The sequence below is a fragment of the Rhodamnia argentea genome, chromosome 4, assembly GCF_020921035.1.
Source record: "Rhodamnia argentea isolate NSW1041297 chromosome 4, ASM2092103v1, whole genome shotgun sequence".
NCBI classification, from domain to species: domain Eukaryota; kingdom Viridiplantae; phylum Streptophyta; class Magnoliopsida; order Myrtales; family Myrtaceae; genus Rhodamnia; species Rhodamnia argentea.
Genome location: NC_063153.1, coordinates 24,928,253 through 24,947,678, shown reverse-complemented (window position 1 = coordinate 24,947,678; position 19,426 = coordinate 24,928,253). Strand labels below are relative to the sequence as shown.

Sequence of the window (19,426 nt, the reverse complement as noted above, 5' to 3'; positions counted from 1 at the left end):
GTTACTGGTTTAGGCCGCTTCTTTTCGGCTTTTGGTATGAATTTCTTTTTCTCAGTTGGATACCAAAACGACGCGGACGGTAGTCTTGTGCCATATTAAGAAAAGATATCAATTGGCCCAAATTCACTGATATATTCAACTCGAACAAATTAAAATTCTTACTCGTATTCGATTTCCAATTTTAAATTGATCGAGTGACCTATTTTTCTCACCTCGCTGTAAATTTCTAACCACCCTTTAGATTGGCAAGTCACACGGACATCATCCACATGCAAAATCAACTGAATATAAATGTGAAATTTATGCAAAATCAACTAAATACAAATTTGAATTGTGTCAATGGTCGCGACTCATCAGTCGTCTTTCAGAGAAAAAGAAAAAAAAAAAGAAAATGATTTTCATGTAAAAGATGGCTAGTCCAGCCCACGTAATTTTCAGGCTCACTGGGCCTTCTTGCGAAGTGTTGGGCCGAATCTTTGTTGGCTAACAATGGAGCTTTTCTAGGACCGGGTCGGGCCAATCCGATCCGGATTCGATTCGCTTCCTTTTCGGCTTTTCGGATCCCCGATTTCTCTTCCATTTCCATTCATTTTCCTTTTTATTCTTCTTAAGTCTTTTTATATAATTTGTTTAATCTAATTTTGTCTCGCATCAGTGTGTTCAAAGAGGAGAGAGAGAAACAGAACAAGAGAAGTTTTCGTGAGCGAGGGTTCACCGAGTGCTCTCTCTCTCCTCTTTTTCTCTCACTTAGGGCTCCAAATCGATCGCACGCGGAGACTTTTGCCGATTCCTCGAGCTCGCTTCCCGATTTCTTGAACCAGATTGAGATGGTTGGTTCGCATCCCTGCTTTCAGATCTGCAGCATCTAGCTTCTTTGTTTGTTTGTTGATTGAATCGTCGCTCTGGGATTGTCCAATTTTTATGCTGGTTCGCGTGGCGTGACAGGAGGGCGGAGGCAACTTAGAAGCGGCCATAGAGCAGCTGCTGAACGTGGAGAAGCAAATGAGATTGGCCGGGGACGTCGCCGGGACGAAGAAGGCGGTGACGGAGATTTTGCAGCTGTGCTTCGAGGCGAAGGCCTGGAAGACCCTGAATGACCAGATTGTTCTGTTGTCCAAGCGGCGCGGTCAGCTTAAGCAGGTAAAGAGAAAAGGCTTTTTCTTGCTTATTTCCAGTTATAATCTCTTGCCCTTGCTTAATTATGAAATTTGGATCCCGCTTTTCGAGTTGCTGGTTTTCTGGGTTGAGCCTTGCGGAAAGTAATTAGCTGGTCAATTGCTGGCTCACGTAATAGTCCTAGGTGATGGCATTGGACAACTAAATAAGGGGGTTCTTAGTGTCGGAAGAATTGATAAAAAGATGAGCTTTTGGAACTCTTTAATGAGGGAAGCTTGGGGTTCATATTCTCATGGAAGTTTAATGTTGAACCTGTGTGAAGAAAGAATGGGTGAAAAACGACGAGCGAGTCTTCTGATATCCTTCCTGGCATGGCACTTCTATTTACTTATGAAGTGAAATTGATTAATATCAGCGAGTCTTCCACACCTAAGTAGGAGAAAGTGGTTTCCACTTGGTGTTGTCGCTTGCTCCCGACCAAAAAAAAAGTACAGGGGACAGCAAACTGAATTGGTAGAAGTTGTTGAAAGGTTAATATCTTAACGGACACTCTTATTCAAGATAAGTTATGGCTAAATATCTCCCAATTTATCAAGTCAACATGAAATTGTGTGATGTTGCATCCTATCAAGAACACTAATTTGTAGGCAGTCACTAGCAAAATACTTTGAATCTGTACTTTTGCAAAATGGACAGTCCCTATGGATTTGACGTAAAATTCATGCCAGTGAAGGATTGAAAAATAGTTAACCTTGATCTATAATAACAAAGAGAAAAGGTACGTTGCTCAAGTTTAAGTAGTTTTATTTTGTTTTATCATCTTTTTAGGGTTTCGTGAAGTCAGTAGCTGGTGCTACTCTTTGTATTTTATTCTAGGTAGTAGTTTGCTGTAGGATTTGAATTATCTTGTATAGGGATGGATTCTTCTTTTTGTTGTAGATGGATAGGTACTTCCTTGGTGCCTTAGTTATTATATCTTTACATAACGCAGAAACCTCGGAGAAACGAAATTGAGATTGTGTGCTAGAGGAGTGATTTAAAATACTGATCCAGGGATTGATGTTTGTCTACCCACAGACAAACTATAATTCGATCTGTTAAAGATGAACTGCGAGTTTGGGTTGTACCTCTCAATTGCATTAAGTGTTTGCTGTGGAGTATCTCCCTTGCATGAACACAGCATGTGTTAGGTTTGCCGGTGGGAAAGGGAATATTATGGAAGCAGGAGCCTAGAGTATTTTTTTTTTTGGTTGTCTAACAAGTTCGTGAGGAATGATCTTTTGTCTTCTCAGCTCAAAGCACTCTTTGGGTTCCTCTTCAAGTGATGTTAGAGGAGTCAAAATTATTTGATGACACTGATGCTTGGATATTCATACTTGTTAAATCGGTTTTTCTTTTATTTTAGTTGCTTCCAAACTTTCCTGTAAGATAAGTATGTGAGAAAGAATACACTACCTTGTAAGGAGTGAATGGGGTTGTTTATTAACCTATGTCCACATATTTGCCTTTTCATGTCTGCTTTGGGCGATAAGCTGGTGGAATTTTCGCTCTTCATTGATGTTATTTCGTTGTTATGCTGTGCTGAATGCTGATAAGTTCCTCTGGATTAGTCAGAGCATTATGACCAGTGGCCATTAATGTGCAAATACAAGTTTTTGACCTTGAACATTGTTTTTAGGATTGCTATCTGTGTACAATGCAATTAAAAAGATGGAAAGTGATCACATTGAAAATCATTCCCAGTTGAGATCTGGATTAGGATCTTCAGAGATGTGGAATGGGAGTCCTAATCCCAGTCCCAAATATCCTATTTTGCCTATTTAATTTTTACTCAACCTCATAATACTTAAATTAGGCCCAAGTTTTAATCATGCATGACACATTGTATGTCAGAAAGCCAGACTGCTAATTGGGGTATGCAAATTGTTGGGAATTGAACAATAAGGGGATTATAAATGAGAATGAAATGTTGCACTTGTCTTGAATTAGATTGGATAGCCCAATAGAAGATTTAACTGGTGGGGTTGTGGCAAGGCATCTTGAATTAGATCGGATAGCCCAATAGAAGATTTAACTGGTGGTTGTGGCAAGGCTGAAGATACTTTCTATACAGACTTGGGAGAGTCCATAACCGTTTGGCTGGAGTAACGATAACCTTTAATTGCTGGAGTTGGAAATGGGTTCTACTTTCATGGGAGCTTGTGTTGGGGTAAATGTGAGGTCTGCTGTGCCAACACAAACAGCAGTGCAGCACAATGCCATTACGTTTGTACAGCAACCATCTCTTCTGGCTGGGGAGGGAATTCTTCTTGTTATAGGATATAGCTCTTTAGCTTGTCCATTTCTTCCACCCTCTGGTCTTCTTCTTTTCACTTCCATCATCTGGTTTTGCCTTTGTTTTGTTCTCTTCTTTAGTTAACTTTCTTGAGAGGTACGAGAGCTTCTTCAATGATGCACTCCTGTTGTAGTGATTCTTGTGCTTTTGTTTTCTACTTTTGAGCTGTATTCCGTCCTTTTTAAGTTAACATACTGGTGTTTGTAAAGAAAGGAATCAATATTCTATCACTTTAGACCGTAATTTTGTGTATAGTCTTATGATCATTGATCCAAAGTATAGTCCAATTTCTATTTTTCAGGATATACGGTAACAACCTTTACATCAAGAGTTATATTCTTATACTGCAGGGATTGCCTCCCATATGTGTACTGATTAAATCTTGAACTGTCATGTTGTGTGGTTGTCTCATGCCATCTGTGTATGAATATTTGAAAAACGAATGTTATATGGGTATTGGCTCTAGGCAATCTCTAGAGATGCAAGAAGCTATGCCTGGTGCTAGCGCTCCAGATTCTAGTATTCTGGAATCCTCTTCGGTCTCACACCTTGTGTTTCTGGATTACTTCCCATCAGTTTCCTTCTTGTTGTCCTACTAATGTATGAATCACATTACTTTTTTTTTTCCATGTCAATTTCAGGCTACATTTCATGATATGTCCTTTATGTGGATATTATAGTGCTTGTCCGTTTGCAAGTTTTCAATTGGCTGTGATCCTCTTGATGGAGATGCCTGAATTTGTATTGCACCTTGCTATTGGTTCTTTTTTTCCTATATTTTCTTTCTAGACTGAAAAATTTTCCTTATGTTAATCAAATAGTTCAATGCGATTTTTTATTGTGCTCTAGACATAATCAAGTCATTGGATGGTGACATATGCATCCCTTGTTTTCTCATCAACAGGCTGTGACAGCAATGGTGCAGCAGGCTATGCAATATATTGACCAGACACCTGATCTTGAGACCAAGATAGAGCTTATTAAGACACTTAACTCTGTCGCTGCTGGGAAGGTGAGTATCTGAATCAAACTCTATTGCAGCTTATGTTTGTGAGCAATCTGGTTAGTGTTTTGTGGTTTCTATAGCTAGATTCGTGATGCAGATATACGTCGAAATTGAGAGAGCTCGATTGATCAAGAAACTTGCCAAAATAAAGGAAGAACAGGGTCTTATAGCAGAAGCTGCTGATTTGATGCAAGAAATTGCGGTAACTGGAAGTTGACTTCTGTGATAATTGATCTTGTAATTGGTTTTTCTTTGCCCAACATTAGGGATGGTTTTATATTGCAGGTAGAAACTTTTGGAGCAATGGCAAAGACGGAGAAAATTGCTTTTATCCTTGAACAAGTACGTATTTTTTTGTATAGCTTTTGGCCAATTATGCATGATTACTATGGTTGGTTTTCTGATCTATGGATTTTGCAGGTTCGTTTATGCTTAGATCGCCAGGATTATGTCCGTGCACAGATCCTTTCCAGGAAGATCAGCCCGCGAGTGTTTGATGCAGATCCTTCCAAAGACAAGAAAAAGCCTAAAGAAGGTGAAAATATGGTGGAAGAAGCGCCCGCTGATATTCCATCGCTTCTGGAGTTGAAACGGATATACTACGAACTCATGATACGGTATATTGGCATTTTGTTTTTTCTGATGTTGGGTCCATTGTTTTTTAACTAAAAGTTTTTGCCAACTAAAAGCTATACTACGAACTCATGATACGGTATATTGGTGTTTTGCTTTTCTGATGTTGGGTCGATTATATTTTACTAAAACTTTTCACCAATCAAGAGCTACCTGCTACTCAGGTTGCGGTTCAAACCGTGAATATGTTGGCTTTATTTATCTCACACATACTGTTCTTCCTTCTACCTTTACCGCAAACTCTGATGTTTGAGCTGCACTTAATGGTTTTGAGTTACACATCTCAGTTTACCTCGCATTCTTGTGGTTAACGATGTAGGTATTACTCACATAACAATGATTACCTCGAGATTTGTCGATGCTATAAGGCGATCTATGATATTCCATCAGTGAAGGGAAACCCTGAGCAGTGGATACCGGTGAAGCTCTTTCTAATAAGGCTCTGTTAAGACTTCACTGAGATTTATAAAGGACAGCTGCTCATTCTGTGATTCAATTAAATGCAGGTTCTAAGGAAAATTTGCTGGTACTTAGTTCTGTCACCACATGATCCAATGCAGTCAAGCCTTCTCAATGCCACTTTAGAAGATAAAAATCTCTCTGAAATTCCCCAATTCAGGTACATCTTTGATTTGCTTTAGGTAATTGGTTGCACATCTTCTTTCAATATCTCAATAATGTGCCATAGAATTTGGTTGACTGTGCCTTCGATATTTTAACGCAGGTTGCTACTGAAACAATTGGTCACAATGGAGGTTATCCAATGGACTGCTCTTTGGAGTACTTTCAAAGATGAATTTGAGAATGAGAAAAGCATGCTTGGAGGCGCACTTGTTGAGAAGGCAGCAGAAGATCTTCGGCAGAGAATCATCGAACATGTAACTACAGAACTTTGTCATTTTTCTTCTTTTCATTGGATCATCGTTCAGATGTGACTCACTCTATTTTCTGCAGAATATTATTGTCGTTTCGAAATATTACTCGAGGATTACCTTGCAGAGACTCGCAGAGCTTCTATGCCTAAGCATCCAGGTCTGATTGTGTTGAACATTTGTTTATATTCTTTATCAACGTCAATCTTTATGAATGATTGTCTAGACCCCTCATTTAAGTGGCCTCTCTGCCTGTAATCCCTGATTAGGGGCATGTTGCTGGATTTGTGTACTAGATGTGAACACTCGGCTTAGTCACTTCTGCTCATAAATTTGGGGTAGTCTGGCATTGTAAAACCATTTCTTGTCCCATGGAACCTGAAATTTTGATACCCTTTAGAAGGGTGGAAGGAGCTCTGCTATATGTGCTAAAATAGCTGGGCTAGCTTTTCTCGTAGTATTAACACTCACCGTTTCCTGCTTTACACAAATATATCTTGCTGCTACAGCTTTCTTAATGTGTTAAAAAATTCTATGTACCGGAACCTTCATGGAATAGAGCTTCTTTTTTTGAGGTTATGCAACTGCTGTTTTAGAGAGCTTTAATCATTCACATGCCTCAATTTGTTAAATCAACACTATCATCTGCTAGAAAGACCACATAGCAATAATTGTACAAACTTGAACGGTATTCTATCGCCATGACCTTTTAGTTCTATGTTACCATTTTAGGAAGCTGAGAAGCATCTCTCGGAAATGGTTGTTTCCAAGTCACTGGTGGCTAAGATAGACCGGCCTGTGGGAGTTGTCTGTTTCCAGATGACAAAGGACAGTAATGACATCTTGAACTCGTGGGCATCAAATTTGGAGAAGCTCCTCGATCTTGTCGAGAAAAGCTGCCACCAAATCCACAAGGAAACCATGGTTCACAAGGCTGCTTTGAGAGCTTGAAGATGTCTTAGTGGAACGAATGATCTCTCTCCCTTGAGCCTCCCTCTCTCTCTCGCCAAGAGAGAGAAGTTGAAGAATGCTGTTTCACATTGTGCTCTGAAGTGGGGACTGAAGATATTTCATCATATAACTCTCGTGTAGCTGGCTTAAATTTGATTGCATATTTTGCAGGTGGACCAGATCTGGGCCTTGTTTTGGACAGAAATGATATACTGAATACACATTCTTCGTAGGAATGTATTGTGGTCTTTTCATCTTTCCTCTTTACCCCCTCATTTTTTTTTAGAAGATTTGTGGGCTCATAACTTGTACCAATGGAACAGGTATCAGCACAAGATGTGCACTCACTAGAGCTGACATGAGCGCTTTTTTACCAAATTCTGTTTCGCATTACAAATGTTGCGGGTGCTTGTGTTTTTCTATCGTCTGGGCCAACCATGAGCTCCTCCAGAGTGAAGGCTAATATGAATGCTATTTTTTATTTGAATTTCGTCTTCAGTGGGGAGAGCCTGTTTCTTTTGGACCCAGTCTCTGCTGTTGACAGTTCAAAAAACCAGTTTCTAGGGATAGATGTGGAAAGGTTGGAATGCCAAATGATTGATTCATTCACATTACCTGCCATTCTTCTTGAGAACTCAACCTACTCCAGCGTAACACATTATAATTTCTCACCCGATCAATGGAAGAGTATGGGCAATTGTGTATAAGTTGATTATGGAGAGTTGATAGAAGAGTCGTCCGAGTCGTGAACTTCTAGTGAAGCTGAATTCGAGAAAGCCCATCAATACTCTTATGTTTTCTTGTTGGTGGACGTCATTGCCATGCCAAAGAACATTCGGGTTCAACCGATTGTTACACCGGTAGATAAGTATTTGCACTTACTCAAATGGACACGACACGATTTGAAGCTGTGTAGGCACGAGCGAATTGCTACCAAAGTTAGAAAATATTTTATCAAGTGGCGGCAAGGCTCAGGTGGGGTTGCCTAATGCGACATCACCAGGAATGTTGATGTTGGGCATTTGATCAGTGTTGGCCAGCTTGGGGGGTTCATTTAACTCCAATTAATACTACCGGAAACAAGATCTTCAACCAAAGAAATCAAAAGTGTAGTATTTGGCGTTAACTCGTTTATAATTGATACTGTCAAAACCCTACACTGCGACTCTGCATTTCGTGCATTCTATACTTCTCCAACCAAAGGAATTTGTTTGGACATGGTTGCACGACATGTGATTGTGTATTGTTATTAGCTTAGTGGTTGTCTTTTCTTTCTTTTTCTGGATAGCGAGCATACTGGGTTGGATACAATGTTCCACTTTAGTCTATTTATTTCTGGGCATGCTTTCGATCCCGGAATAATAGGGTGGGGTTAGTCACTTACGTACTAAGCTGTTGAGCTTCTTTATCGCCTGTTATCATTTCGGATTCTGAAGAAGCTTACAAAGCAAGAGAAGAATCTTTGCAGCTATGAGTAAAGAAGTGAGTATTTGTTCCTACTCTAGGAGATTTTATAAGCTAAGCTGGTTTTCAGAGTAGCAAAAGTAAGCAAACCACCAAGCTACAATATACTAAGTCTCCGTTTGTTACGGGGAAAATGAATGATTTAGAAAACATTTTCCAAAAGATGATTATTTATACTTTTAAAAAAATAAATGAACGAAAAACTTTTTCATCGGCCCCGAAAATGTTTAAACATATATTGAATAGAATGAGAATTTCCTTTTCATTGGTTAATTATTTCAACCGATATGAGTGTTCATTTATAGGAAAATATTTTCTAAATCATTTATTTTTTGGTGAAACAAATAGATTCTAAGGGAAAAATTACCAAAAAGTCCTAAACCTATTACATTTGTGTCAATTCAATCATAAACCTTCTTTTTTAATTGAGCCCTAAACTTATTACAATTGTACCAATTCAATCTTAAACTTTCTTTTTTTAATTGAGTCCTAAACCTTTTGCAATTGTATTAATTCAGTCATCCGGCCAATTTTGGCTGGACAACATTGACATGGCAATTTTTAATTGCATTCCAATGTTTTTTTGATTTTTTGATATATTTTTTAAATATCGTTTCCCGTCTTCTCCTTTTCTTTTCTTTTGTTAGGGCTAGCAAGAGGTCGCTAACCACCGTCCACCGGGCGAGGGCCTATGAGCCCTCGTTGTTCGTTGGGCGAGGGTCTCAACCCTCGTCGCGACTAGCAAAGCCTCTTGGCCCTCGCTCAAATCTTGGCCCTCCCTCAAATCTTGGCCCTCACTAGCCACTAGGCGAAGGTCGCGAGCCCTCACCTAGTGGCCGGTAGAGATCGCCGAGCCTCGGCCGGTGGCCGGCGGCCTCCTATCGGCCCTAAAAAAAAGACAAGGAAAAAATCATTTAAAAAAATAGAAATTCAGAAAAAAAAAATTATTAAAAATTGTCATATCGGCGTCGACCGGTGTTGGCCGGATAGACTAAATTTGCGCAAATGCAAAAGGTTGAGGACTCAATTGGCAAAAAAAATAAAAGGTTTAAGACTAAATTGGCACAATTATAATAGATTTAGGACTTTTTTGCTAATTTTCCCTAGCCTAACATGTCAAAATCATCACATATTGGCCTAATGTAAATGTAGCCTCTCTCCATTCATCAGCTTCGGTTTTTTTTTTTAAATTGTGTTTTCTACTAGTAAGCAAGTTAATATGTGAATCCCCCTATATTGTGCTAAGAGTGGTGGGGGTCTTTCGAATTCCACATTAAAAGCACAAGAATTAAGGACATCCAATGCGTCAACCCTTAATTTTGAATGATTAAGCGCTTGGTTGAAACGTGGTCGTTTCAATATTAGGATGATATTGTCTTTCACTAATGGCAACTTTATGGGTGACATGGACATGGTGAACTCGTAAAGATTTTTTTTTTTTTTTTTTGGGATCAGAGAACTCGTAAGGATTAGTAGAGCCAAATATTATATTGCACCGCTTTTCGGAAGAAAAGAAATATGACAATAGTTTTCTCTACTCCTCACCGGAGGAAACATTTTTTGATTGGTGGTTTACCAAAAATCGACATCATCCACATGCAAACTTAACTAAATAGAAATGCAGGTGATGTCCACATTTGTAGTTTACCCATCAGAAACTAGTTGGAAGAGGAGGAAGTTTCTTCCAATCAAGATAGTAAAACCATGATCCGAAAAGGAAATGACTTTGGGTTCGAGGACACGATGAAATATGTGGAGAGTACATAGATTCCTTCTCAATGATCAACTAGATCAGCATCTCAATCCATTTATCTACTTTAGGCATGTTTTGCTCCAACCCAATTGAGAAGAAAAGCCAATTCAAGACATTTCATTAATTTTTGTGACAACAATATTATGTTTCAGTATACTTCGTACCTACCTATAGTGTTGTTTTGCTTATAAACAGAAGGGCCACATATATATGCCTAGCCTATGTGATCTCATTGCCAAAGTGACCTGCACCTAAGCCACGCATGCACCTCCAATAATTTTCCTATAACGCTTATTGGTGAACTCTTCCAACATAGCTAAACAGAACCTCTCAATTATTCAGGAAAAGTGTCAACAAAGTCTTAAACCTATTATATTGATGCCAATTCAGTCATAAACTTTTTGTATTGATGCTAATTCAGTCCTCAATCTTTTATTGGTGTCAATTCAGTCCTAAACCTTTTGCATTGGAGCCAATTCAATCCTAAACCTTTTGCATTGAGTCATTCCAGCCAATTTTGTTCGAATATTCATTAACGTGGACGTTAGTTGTCCTATATGACACGACCGACACCGATGGGCATATTTCTTAATATTATTTTAATATTTGTAAATATTTTCAATATTTTTTTGGGTATTTTTTTCTTATTTTTCTTTTCTCTCAATCATTAAAAAAATTATTCCAAATATTTAAAAATATTAAAAAATATTAAAAAAATATTCAAATCAAGATCGGCCATGCCACGTAGAGAATTGATGCCCACGTCGGTGAATTTTCAGTCAAAATTGAAAAAAATTGACTCAATGTAAAAGTTTTTGAACTGAATTGACACTAATACAAACGGTTGATGACTGAATTGGTACCAATACAATAGGTTCATGACTTTTTTGACACTTTTCCCCAGTTATTCTATCCTCTTTCATCTTCTTCTATCTTTGTGCAGAATTTCTCATAAATAAATTAGATACGAAGTGTGTGATGAAAAAGCCAATCACAAACACGACCAAACATTCGTGAAACATGTTCTATTTTTTCTTGTATGCTGCAAAATAAACAAGGATTTAACTTGACGCGTGATTTCCGACCAAATGAAAAAGCATCTGACTCGATCCATTTATATACCATACGATCAACCTCCATCGATACAAATAATTCTATTTTGATAACTCAACCAACTATCCAAATCAAAGGCGATGGACGTGGATTGTGTACCAAAGAAGATCGCACAGGCCATAGATTTAAAACTAATCTATTATGTAAATATTAGTACGTGATCGATTTGATCTAATATCAGAACAAGGCGACGCAGTAATCTCGCGCCCATCATAATCGAAATGACTCCGAAGGGTCCCTTCACAAACAATCATTCTTGTGGTCCAATGATCGACACAGGCAGACACACGTACATGGCAGTAAATGCAGACTATAATAATGAAGATTACCCAATTCATCGGGTGGCTCCTGCTCGACACAGTCGACATCGAGGCATTATTTGACAGGGAGAGTCAAAACGTCGCCCCCCTCGTCCGCTGTAGAAAAAAAAACAAGCAGGTTTGATGAGGGCGTGTGTGGTCGCTTATACTTTGCTTCACTTGAAGGTCACACATGAGTATAAATGCTTGAGAAAAAGGGCATATATGTCCATAAATACTCTTCTTTTCTTTCCCTCACAAAAGAAAATTGACCGGGAACATTGTCCAATCAATCCTACACATGTTGTACGGATGTCTATTCAGTTCTAAAACTTTTAATTTTACCAATTCAGTTATAGACTTTTGCACGAAAATCCGATGTAGTCATTCTAGCCAATTTTCGCCGAAGATCACCGATGTGGCAGTGAGCCATGTAGGACGGATGACGGTGACCGGACCATCACGTCGCCTTTTCTCGACAAAAATTGGCCGAAAAGATTACGTCGGAATTTCGTATAAAAGTTTACGACTAAATTGGTAAAACTGAAAAACTTAGGATTGAATTAGTATCTGTATAATGGATTTACGACTGATTGGGTAATTTTCCCAAAATTGACTTCACAAAAAATGCAAACATTTTGTTTGCAAAAACAAAGGTATGCAGATCTTTTGATGTTTGGGCATGATTTAGTTATTAGCTTGTCCAAAGACCTATTTATTTGTTTCGTAAGATTTTGAGGAAACCAATGTACAGAACATTATTTAAAACCAAATTTATTGAGAAAATACTGTTAAATAACAAAATTACACCCTCCCTCCCCACCATAAAGGAAAAAGCTATAATGTATTTTTTTTCCTATCTTTAACTCTCATTTCTCTCTTTGACTTTTTTTCTATTTCTTTGCAGAGTGCGGGAATTGAACTCTGCACTTACGATGCTATCCTCCCCACCCCCAATCCATTTACAAGCAGGATCGAATGCCTATAATACTGTAGTCGAATAATTCTGTTTTCCCACGCTTTTGTATGATACAGAAATATTCAAGGAAAAATTATAGAAATGAGAAACTACTCCATATGTCCAGAAAAATATATCAGAATTCAGAAGTAAATTCAAGTTGGATGGACAAGATGTCCATGGTATTGGATCCAAAGCCTCTTCTCCTCCTCCTCCAGCCCTAACCCTGCCCTAATATCTGAAACCTCTCTCCCCCACTTTTTACTCTCTCTCTCTAGCCAAACCCAGTTATCAATAAATCCCAACTTTTTCCTGTTTTCCCTTTTCCTGGACCCAGCATTTCCTGCCTGCCATGGCCACTTCTCTTCCTACCTTTTTCTCATAGAATTTCTCTCTCTCTCTCTCTCTCCATAAGATCCTCTCCTTCTACTGAAATATTTCCTCTATTTATACCACCCAGGACCATCTAGGTTTTACTGCTGTTATACATCTCAGCACCTCTCAAGAAGCAAGTCCTAACTCATATTTCTTCTTCTTCTTCTTCTTCTTCATCTTCTTCTTCTTCTTCTTGTGCAATTATAGGCGCTTTAAGTTTGCCCTTTTTCTCGTGTGTAGAAATGGCAACCTCCATAGATACAGCATCCACAGAACAGCTCTGCTACATCCCTTGCAACTTTTGCAATATTGTGCTTGCGGTATTATCATCATCTCATCTCGTCTCCTCTCTCTCTGGGTTTATTAGTGGGGATTCTGCTTTTTCACTTCTTTTTAAGTCCCACGCGAGCTCTGATTCATCCACTGCTTTGCAGTTTTTATTGCTTCTGCGTATGCGATGAGTCTAAGCACTAGCAGCTGGAAGGGAAAAAAACCAAAAAAAGCAGCGCAAGTTATTAGGTCCTGAAAAAAAAAAAACATTGAAGGGGAAACCAAAAAAAAACATTGCACCTGTGTTTTTTGTTTCGTCAATTCTTGAGATGGAAAACCTCATTGATTTCCTCTCTGAGTCTTCCTTGTTTTTTGGTGCAGTCACGTCTCCATCGTCGGGCTGTACCTTTCCTTTCTTCTTTTCTCAGTCAAATGGAAGTCATTTCTTGAGGTCCTAGAGAGATAGACAGAGGGGTTGTTTGATCCTGCAAGCTAAACGGTTTTATTTTTTTCAGAAAAAAAAAAAACCAATTTGTGTGCGAAAACATTCAAGCGCACGCTGACAAACTGATGAAGACAACTCCTTCAAACACCTTAATTTCTTAGCTCTGTGACTTATCTTTCCTTTACCAACACAGATCTGATGCCATTCTTATTGAAGGGTGCTTCACACAGTCTGTTTCAGCAAATGTTTTAGGTCACCGGAGGAGATGAGCAAAAATAAAAAATAAAAAATGAAAGGCCATTTCTCAAATCTTCCATTTACTTATTCCATGCCCACCAAAGCACCATGACCTAATATTTTTAGGGTTTGCTCTGAACTGAACTCGCAAAAAACCTAACCGAGAAGAGAAGGTTTTCGGTTCACCTGGCCCCCTCTTTATCTTCATTCTTCAACTCTTTGAAAGAGTAAGAACCCAGAAAAAATAAAAAAATAAAAGAAAAACTCGAATTGAACAGATCGCGACCAGAAAATTAGCAATTCTTTTCCTGATCTGGGTTTTCTTCCTTAGCTCTTCTTTCTTGGCAGTGATTAAGTTTCACTAGGTTACATAATTTCATTGTCTAATGAATGGCCTTGTGATTTGTGGATATTATGCAGGTGAGTGTTCCATGCAGTAGCTTGCTCGACATGGTGACCATCAGGTGCGGCCACTGCTCAAATCTTTGGTCCGTCAACATGGCTGCTGCCTTTCAGTCCATCGCTAATTGGCAAGATTGTCAGGTGTGTTGCCCATAACTTCTTCTTCTTCTTCTTCTTGGTTCCTTTAGAGAAAAAATGAACATCCCAGATGGGGTGTCCAAATTTATGAGGATGTAGGGTTTACAATTCTTTTCGGTCTCTGAAATGCGACTATAGCAGCCGTCAGAGGACCAAAACCTATGTTTTTTTTTTAGCTTTTGTGTAGGAGAGCTGGATTTTGCGGCCGAAGTTGTTTTTTTGAGTCAGTTTCTGTCCACCCCCTTCAAGGCAAAAGCATCATTTCCCCCCTCCATAGGGTTTTCTTAGGTACTCTTTTTCTTTAATATTTTGAATCTTGACTTGATTGAGAATGGATTTGAGTTAAAAGAATCGGTTCTTTTCAACGAGGTCTGCGTCCTCTATTATGGAAACAAGTCTCAAGAAATGGGGTTTTGCTCTTCTTTTTTTTGTGTTTTTTTAAGATCCCAAAGAAAGAGAGGGCTTGGCCTCTGGTTTTGAAAGGACTGTCAATCTGGGTTTTATGTGCAATAATTTATAATTGTTATTGCTTTCTTTCCTATGAATGACAGCCACCATTCTAGGACTGAACCAGTCACTTCAATGCCGGTTTTTTCTCTCTCCCCTCCCAGAAAACATCACTTCACCACTCTCTCTCTCTCTCTCGCTCTCACTCTCTCAAAAGACATTGCCCACATGAAAAATGTATAAAAATATTGTCAACGCCATCCATATGTGCTTTCCTAAGACCTCTTCTTTTCGCTCCCCACCTTTTTTTTTTCCTTACATTTTACCTCAATTAGTACATATTAAGGTAACTTTTCTCTTAAAGGAGACACCTTTTTACATCCTCACTAGCAGAACTCTTTAGTGTGAAAATTTTTACCCTTCTTCACCTGCGGAGTTCTTTAAAGGACTTACTTAGCTCAACTTCTAAGTCAAAAATATAGCGGCAGAAATGTGAGGAAAAAAGATGTAATAGCCAAAGCAATGAGTTTTTCTCTTTAATCTTGCACTACTACTAATCACATCTAACTTATGCAATGTCTCTTCTCTGTGGAAATTTATTTTTCTTATATAGGCTCCCAGACAGGATTACAGGATTGACATGGGTTCATCTTCAAAATGCAATAACATGATCACAATGCGACCACCACCGGCGACCGTCACTGAGCAAAGGGTTGTTAATCGACGTGAGTCTGGAATCTTTCTCCTTAGACAACCTAAACTTTGGTGCTTTTCTACCAAAATTACCGACATTTCATAATATCCCTGGACATGAGCAATGAGTAAATTGCCCTTTATAAGGCATTTATGTTCTTTCGACCAGAGGAAAAAAAGAAAAGAAAAAGAAAATGACCTCCCCTGATTATAAAGCAACTACTTCGCATGATGTGAATAATTTCCGAGTAGATGAGTTAATCCTTGCCAAGTGAAAGATCAATTTGCAAATCAATTTCTTTAAGTACTTGATGAATGTTTTAATAAAGTTTTGATTGCATAAAGTCAAAATATTGTCATAATGTGTGATCTCATGAGTTGTAGCTTTCTTGGATTTGCAGCTCCCGAGAAGAGGCAGCGAGTACCGTCGGCCTATAACCAGTTCATAAAGTAATGAAACACAAATCTTCTGCACAGCATGCGCTTAAAACAATGTCCTTTTTTTTTTTTTCCATGATAAAGAAAGAAAGAAGAAAAAGCTCTCTGCAATTATTGACATAGTTGGTTATTGTCCTCTGGTCAAAACCATGGTGATGTTTTCAGAGAGGAGATTCAGAGGATCAAGGCAAGTAATCCAGACATTAGTCACAGGGAAGCATTCAGTACTGCTGCCAAAAACGTGAGTTGATCATCTCACAATGTTAAGATTGAGTTATTTTACACGTTTTTTGTTGGGTAAAATGTTAAAGTCTAATTTCTTTTATTTACTTTGTTTCTGAATGATTTTTTTTGCTATCTATACCAGTGGGCACACTTTCCCCATATTCATTTTGGACTGATGTTAGACACCAACAATCAGGCTAAACTGGATAATGTAAGTTCCTCTCTATCATACACGAATGGCTCAGTTCTTTCTATTTTTCCAGCTTCACGATGCATATTTAGACGTTCTTAAATGTTTTTTTCATGTTTTTGGTAGATACTTTGTATTCAAACTGTTTCCTAGATTATGTTTCAGTAGTGTGTTGTTCAATATGACATTCATAGAGCATAATCAAGGAGATAATCCTTGAGCTTTGGTGCAGAAACTTTTCCGAACTTGTTTGATGTTTAATTGTTTCATTGTTGCTGATAACTTAGTATGGTCATGAAAATAATTGTAGGAAATTGTTGTCTACAATATATGTTCTAAATAGCCTCGACATAATAATAACTCAACAAACATGTGATGCCGGCGTTAGAACCCCACAGATAGAATGCACGGACTACGTATGTTTCCAGAACTGTATTGGCTGAACTTACACCAAACTAGTTTCAACGTATCAAACTGCATATTGTGACTGTTCAATTTAATCAAGCATGTGTTTCATCTGGAAATGGCCTGTAATTAGCTTGAGTACTTTGAGGCTGTTTAACAATAATTCTTCCAATGGAGTTTATCATATTGCCCATGTTAGCAACTACCGATTATCACGGTATGAATACGTGTAAAGTTTTATTAAAAGGCTTGATCAATTTATGTCCTTAATCAACCTTATTTCTTCTTGCAATCTCATTCCGTCCTCATTTTATTTATTTTTTGACTTCCATGCAGCGTTCGGAGAAGCATTTGATGTCAAGGGCGGCGCTGCTAAACAAGTGAACCTGTGGTTCATTGCTCAAAACTACCTCCTATTTCATGTCAAGATGTGAAGACTCTCTATCAAACCTTTTCTTTTGTATTATTATTATTATAAAGTATGTAGGGAAGGGATTACATCCCTTGACTGCAATCCTCTCAAGTTAGTCCTTGCCCCTTTTATCTTTCATGTTTATTTCACGGCTGGAAGTAAAGTTCAAATTCACCTCAGCAATTTGTTAGCTATATCTTTCACTTTAAAATGAATGTGATGATATGATTGAAATATATGTATGTTTAAGGAAGTGTTTGTTTGAGTGAAAGAATTTTCGCAAATTAATTTTCTAGACTTTCACGAACTTGGTTTGCTAAAAATAATCAGTCAAAGAAAAATCATTTACGGTATACATGCTTAAAGTTAGGAAAATCAGTTCCCCTACCAGAAAAAAGTAAAACATTCCATAAAAAAAATTCCAGAAAAAATTTTCCATTGTCATGAAGTTTTTCCTAAAATAAACGCACCATCGTATACAATTCCTCTTTCAGCATTACATAATTTTCATAGAATTCACTCAAAAGTACTTTTATTTCTTGCAAGTGCTTCTGGATGCGGAGGAATTCACTAGGAGTTCTCAACCTTATAAGTTTAGTGCCCCGACTTTCAATCGTTCATTTGACTTCTCTATCTTTCAAATTTCGTTCATGCAAGTTACTTCATTGACTCTGACTACCTAAAATGGTGACATGGTATTTTTTTAACGATAAAGTTGGTTTTACATGGCTTTTTAAAATAGTGTCACGTTAGTTTCTGGCAAGGAATGAATAAAATTTGAAAAGCTAACGAAATTAAATGACTGTCATAAAAAATAGGGGTGTGCAACTGAACATGGTTTACCCGGAATCCGAGATCGACCACCCGAAAAATAGGTCTAGGAATCGGTTCTAAATTTTGGGAACCTGTTGGAACCGGCTCGATTCCCAAAATTTCTCGGTTCCAAGTACCTAATAACCGGATTGGTTTTGAAACTAATTTGTAGCAATTGTTAAAAAAAAAAAGCCCTAATCTCGCTTGCTTCACCTCTGTTTTTGGTGAATTATAATTTATATTACTCATATTACGGATTGCTACTTTTGGTGGATAATGAGTTTTATTATTCATCTTTTACTTTGAATCGTTTCATTGACACTCATTATTTTGCTAGAAAAAATGAAACAGAAAAAAAAAATTAGGTTTTCGGATAGACCACTGGACTGGACCGAAAAAATAAGGTAGGTTCCAAAATAGGTTCTAGGACAAACATGGTAGGTTCCAGGTTCCAAAAATTTGGAATCGGTTATAACATTGTTGATTTTAGGGTCTACGTCCGGAACTTACCCATCCTACCCATGCTCACCCCCAATAAAAAAGATTCTAAAACTTGTAATATACTTGTCCCCAAATCATCATAACTGTGTTATGCAAAAGTTGTGCGAAACTTCCCATTTAACCAAGCTATAGACCTCCTTGGCTCAAGATGATTAAAAAAAATAGAAATACCACTGTATAATAATGCAAGTGATCATCAAAATGATTTTTTTTCAACTGATGGATTGTAGCACAACATGCAGTTTACTTGGGCATACGATTTCAAAATTAAATTGAATACTGCCATTTAGAGAAGTTTAAGCTGATAAATAGAAGAGTTATTTAATATTCTTTGAATTGTGCAAACTCTTGCAAACACATTTATGTCTTGGACAACAATGGCATAGAAATTGTATTTGATAGAAGCAATGTGGAAAAGAAGAGCCTGTTTGTTGCAATTTATCAGCTACTTTTGACTTTTGCTTATTAATTTCTCTCCAAAATTTTACTATTTATGTAATCGTCAAAAAATTTATTGAAAGATTTTTCTAAATGTCAATATCTGAATATATTGAAACGCTTTGAGTGTGTCGGATTATATACAAATCAAAGTGTGAGCTTCCTAAAAGTTTCGAAAAGGCCAATAGTTGAATGCAGAAATCAACCAAGGTAGTCAATTATTAACCGCGTAAAAGAGTGTTTTTTTTTTCTTTTGGGTCGGAGGGTAAAAGAGTTGAATGTGTCCTAAATTATTTTACACTTAAATGTAAAAGATCAAAACTAGATCAAATGAATAGCATTCGTCATATTGCAATTTGATTTCTAACAACGCAACAAACATCACATTTGATAGCTTTGAAAGCTTTCTAGGTGAACTAGCACACCCGTATGAGTAGGTGCAAAAAAAAAAAAAAGATGCGTAAAGAAAGATATGAATTTTTTTTGTTGAAGATTCT

The 19,426-nt window shown here is 37.7% G+C and overlaps 2 protein-coding genes across 5 annotated transcripts; both read left to right on the top strand.

Annotated features, from left to right (window-relative positions):
- The first annotated feature begins 645 nt into the window (after window positions 1-645).
- LOC115725805 (26S proteasome non-ATPase regulatory subunit 12 homolog A) lies at window positions 646-7,310 on the top strand. The gene is made up of 11 exons (XM_030655424.2): window positions 646-830; window positions 946-1,140; window positions 4,356-4,463; window positions 4,555-4,659; window positions 4,743-4,799; window positions 4,878-5,074; window positions 5,410-5,509; window positions 5,597-5,709; window positions 5,815-5,968; window positions 6,045-6,122; window positions 6,695-7,310. The coding sequence occupies exons 1-11, from the start codon at window positions 828-830 to the stop codon at window positions 6,911-6,913; spliced, it is 1,329 nt and encodes a 442-aa protein (XP_030511284.1). The 5' UTR covers window positions 646-827; the 3' UTR covers window positions 6,914-7,310.
- Window positions 7,311-12,891: 5,581 nt separating this feature from the next.
- LOC115725822 (axial regulator YABBY 5) lies at window positions 12,892-17,356 on the top strand. Of its 4 annotated transcripts, XM_030655463.2 has the most exons (8): window positions 12,892-13,008; window positions 13,116-13,195; window positions 14,248-14,370; window positions 15,428-15,539; window positions 15,909-15,957; window positions 16,111-16,186; window positions 16,313-16,381; window positions 17,102-17,356. In XM_030655463.2, the coding sequence occupies exons 2-8, from the start codon at window positions 13,118-13,120 to the stop codon at window positions 17,147-17,149; spliced, it is 555 nt and encodes a 184-aa protein (XP_030511323.1). In that variant the 5' UTR covers window positions 12,892-13,008; window positions 13,116-13,117; the 3' UTR covers window positions 17,150-17,356. The 4 variants fall into 4 exon arrangements, with proteins under 4 accessions (XP_030511323.1, XP_030511322.1, XP_030511325.1 ...); XM_030655462.2 differs by having other exon boundaries at window positions 12,898-13,195; XM_030655465.2 differs by lacking the exons at window positions 12,892-13,008; window positions 13,116-13,195 and adding an exon at window positions 13,691-14,000.
- Window positions 17,357-19,426: the final 2,070 nt, after the last annotated feature.

Excerpts from the sequence above, each read along its gene's own strand:
- LOC115725805 (XM_030655424.2), top strand. Across the intron at positions 5,710-5,814 it reads TCTGAAATTCCCCAATTCAG|GTTGCTACTGAAACAATTGG; the intron begins GTACATCTTTGA and ends ATTTTAACGCAG. Across the intron at positions 5,969-6,044 it reads GGCAGAGAATCATCGAACAT|AATATTATTGTCGTTTCGAA; the intron begins GTAACTACAGAA and ends TATTTTCTGCAG.
- LOC115725822 (XM_030655463.2), top strand. The coding sequence starts at position 13,118 with ATGGCAACCTCCATAGATACAGCATCCACAGAACAGCTCTGCTACATC. Across the intron at positions 14,371-15,427 it reads CTAATTGGCAAGATTGTCAG|GCTCCCAGACAGGATTACAG; the intron begins GTGTGTTGCCCA and ends TTTCTTATATAG. Across the intron at positions 15,958-16,110 it reads GCCTATAACCAGTTCATAAA|AGAGGAGATTCAGAGGATCA; the intron begins GTAATGAAACAC and ends TGATGTTTTCAG.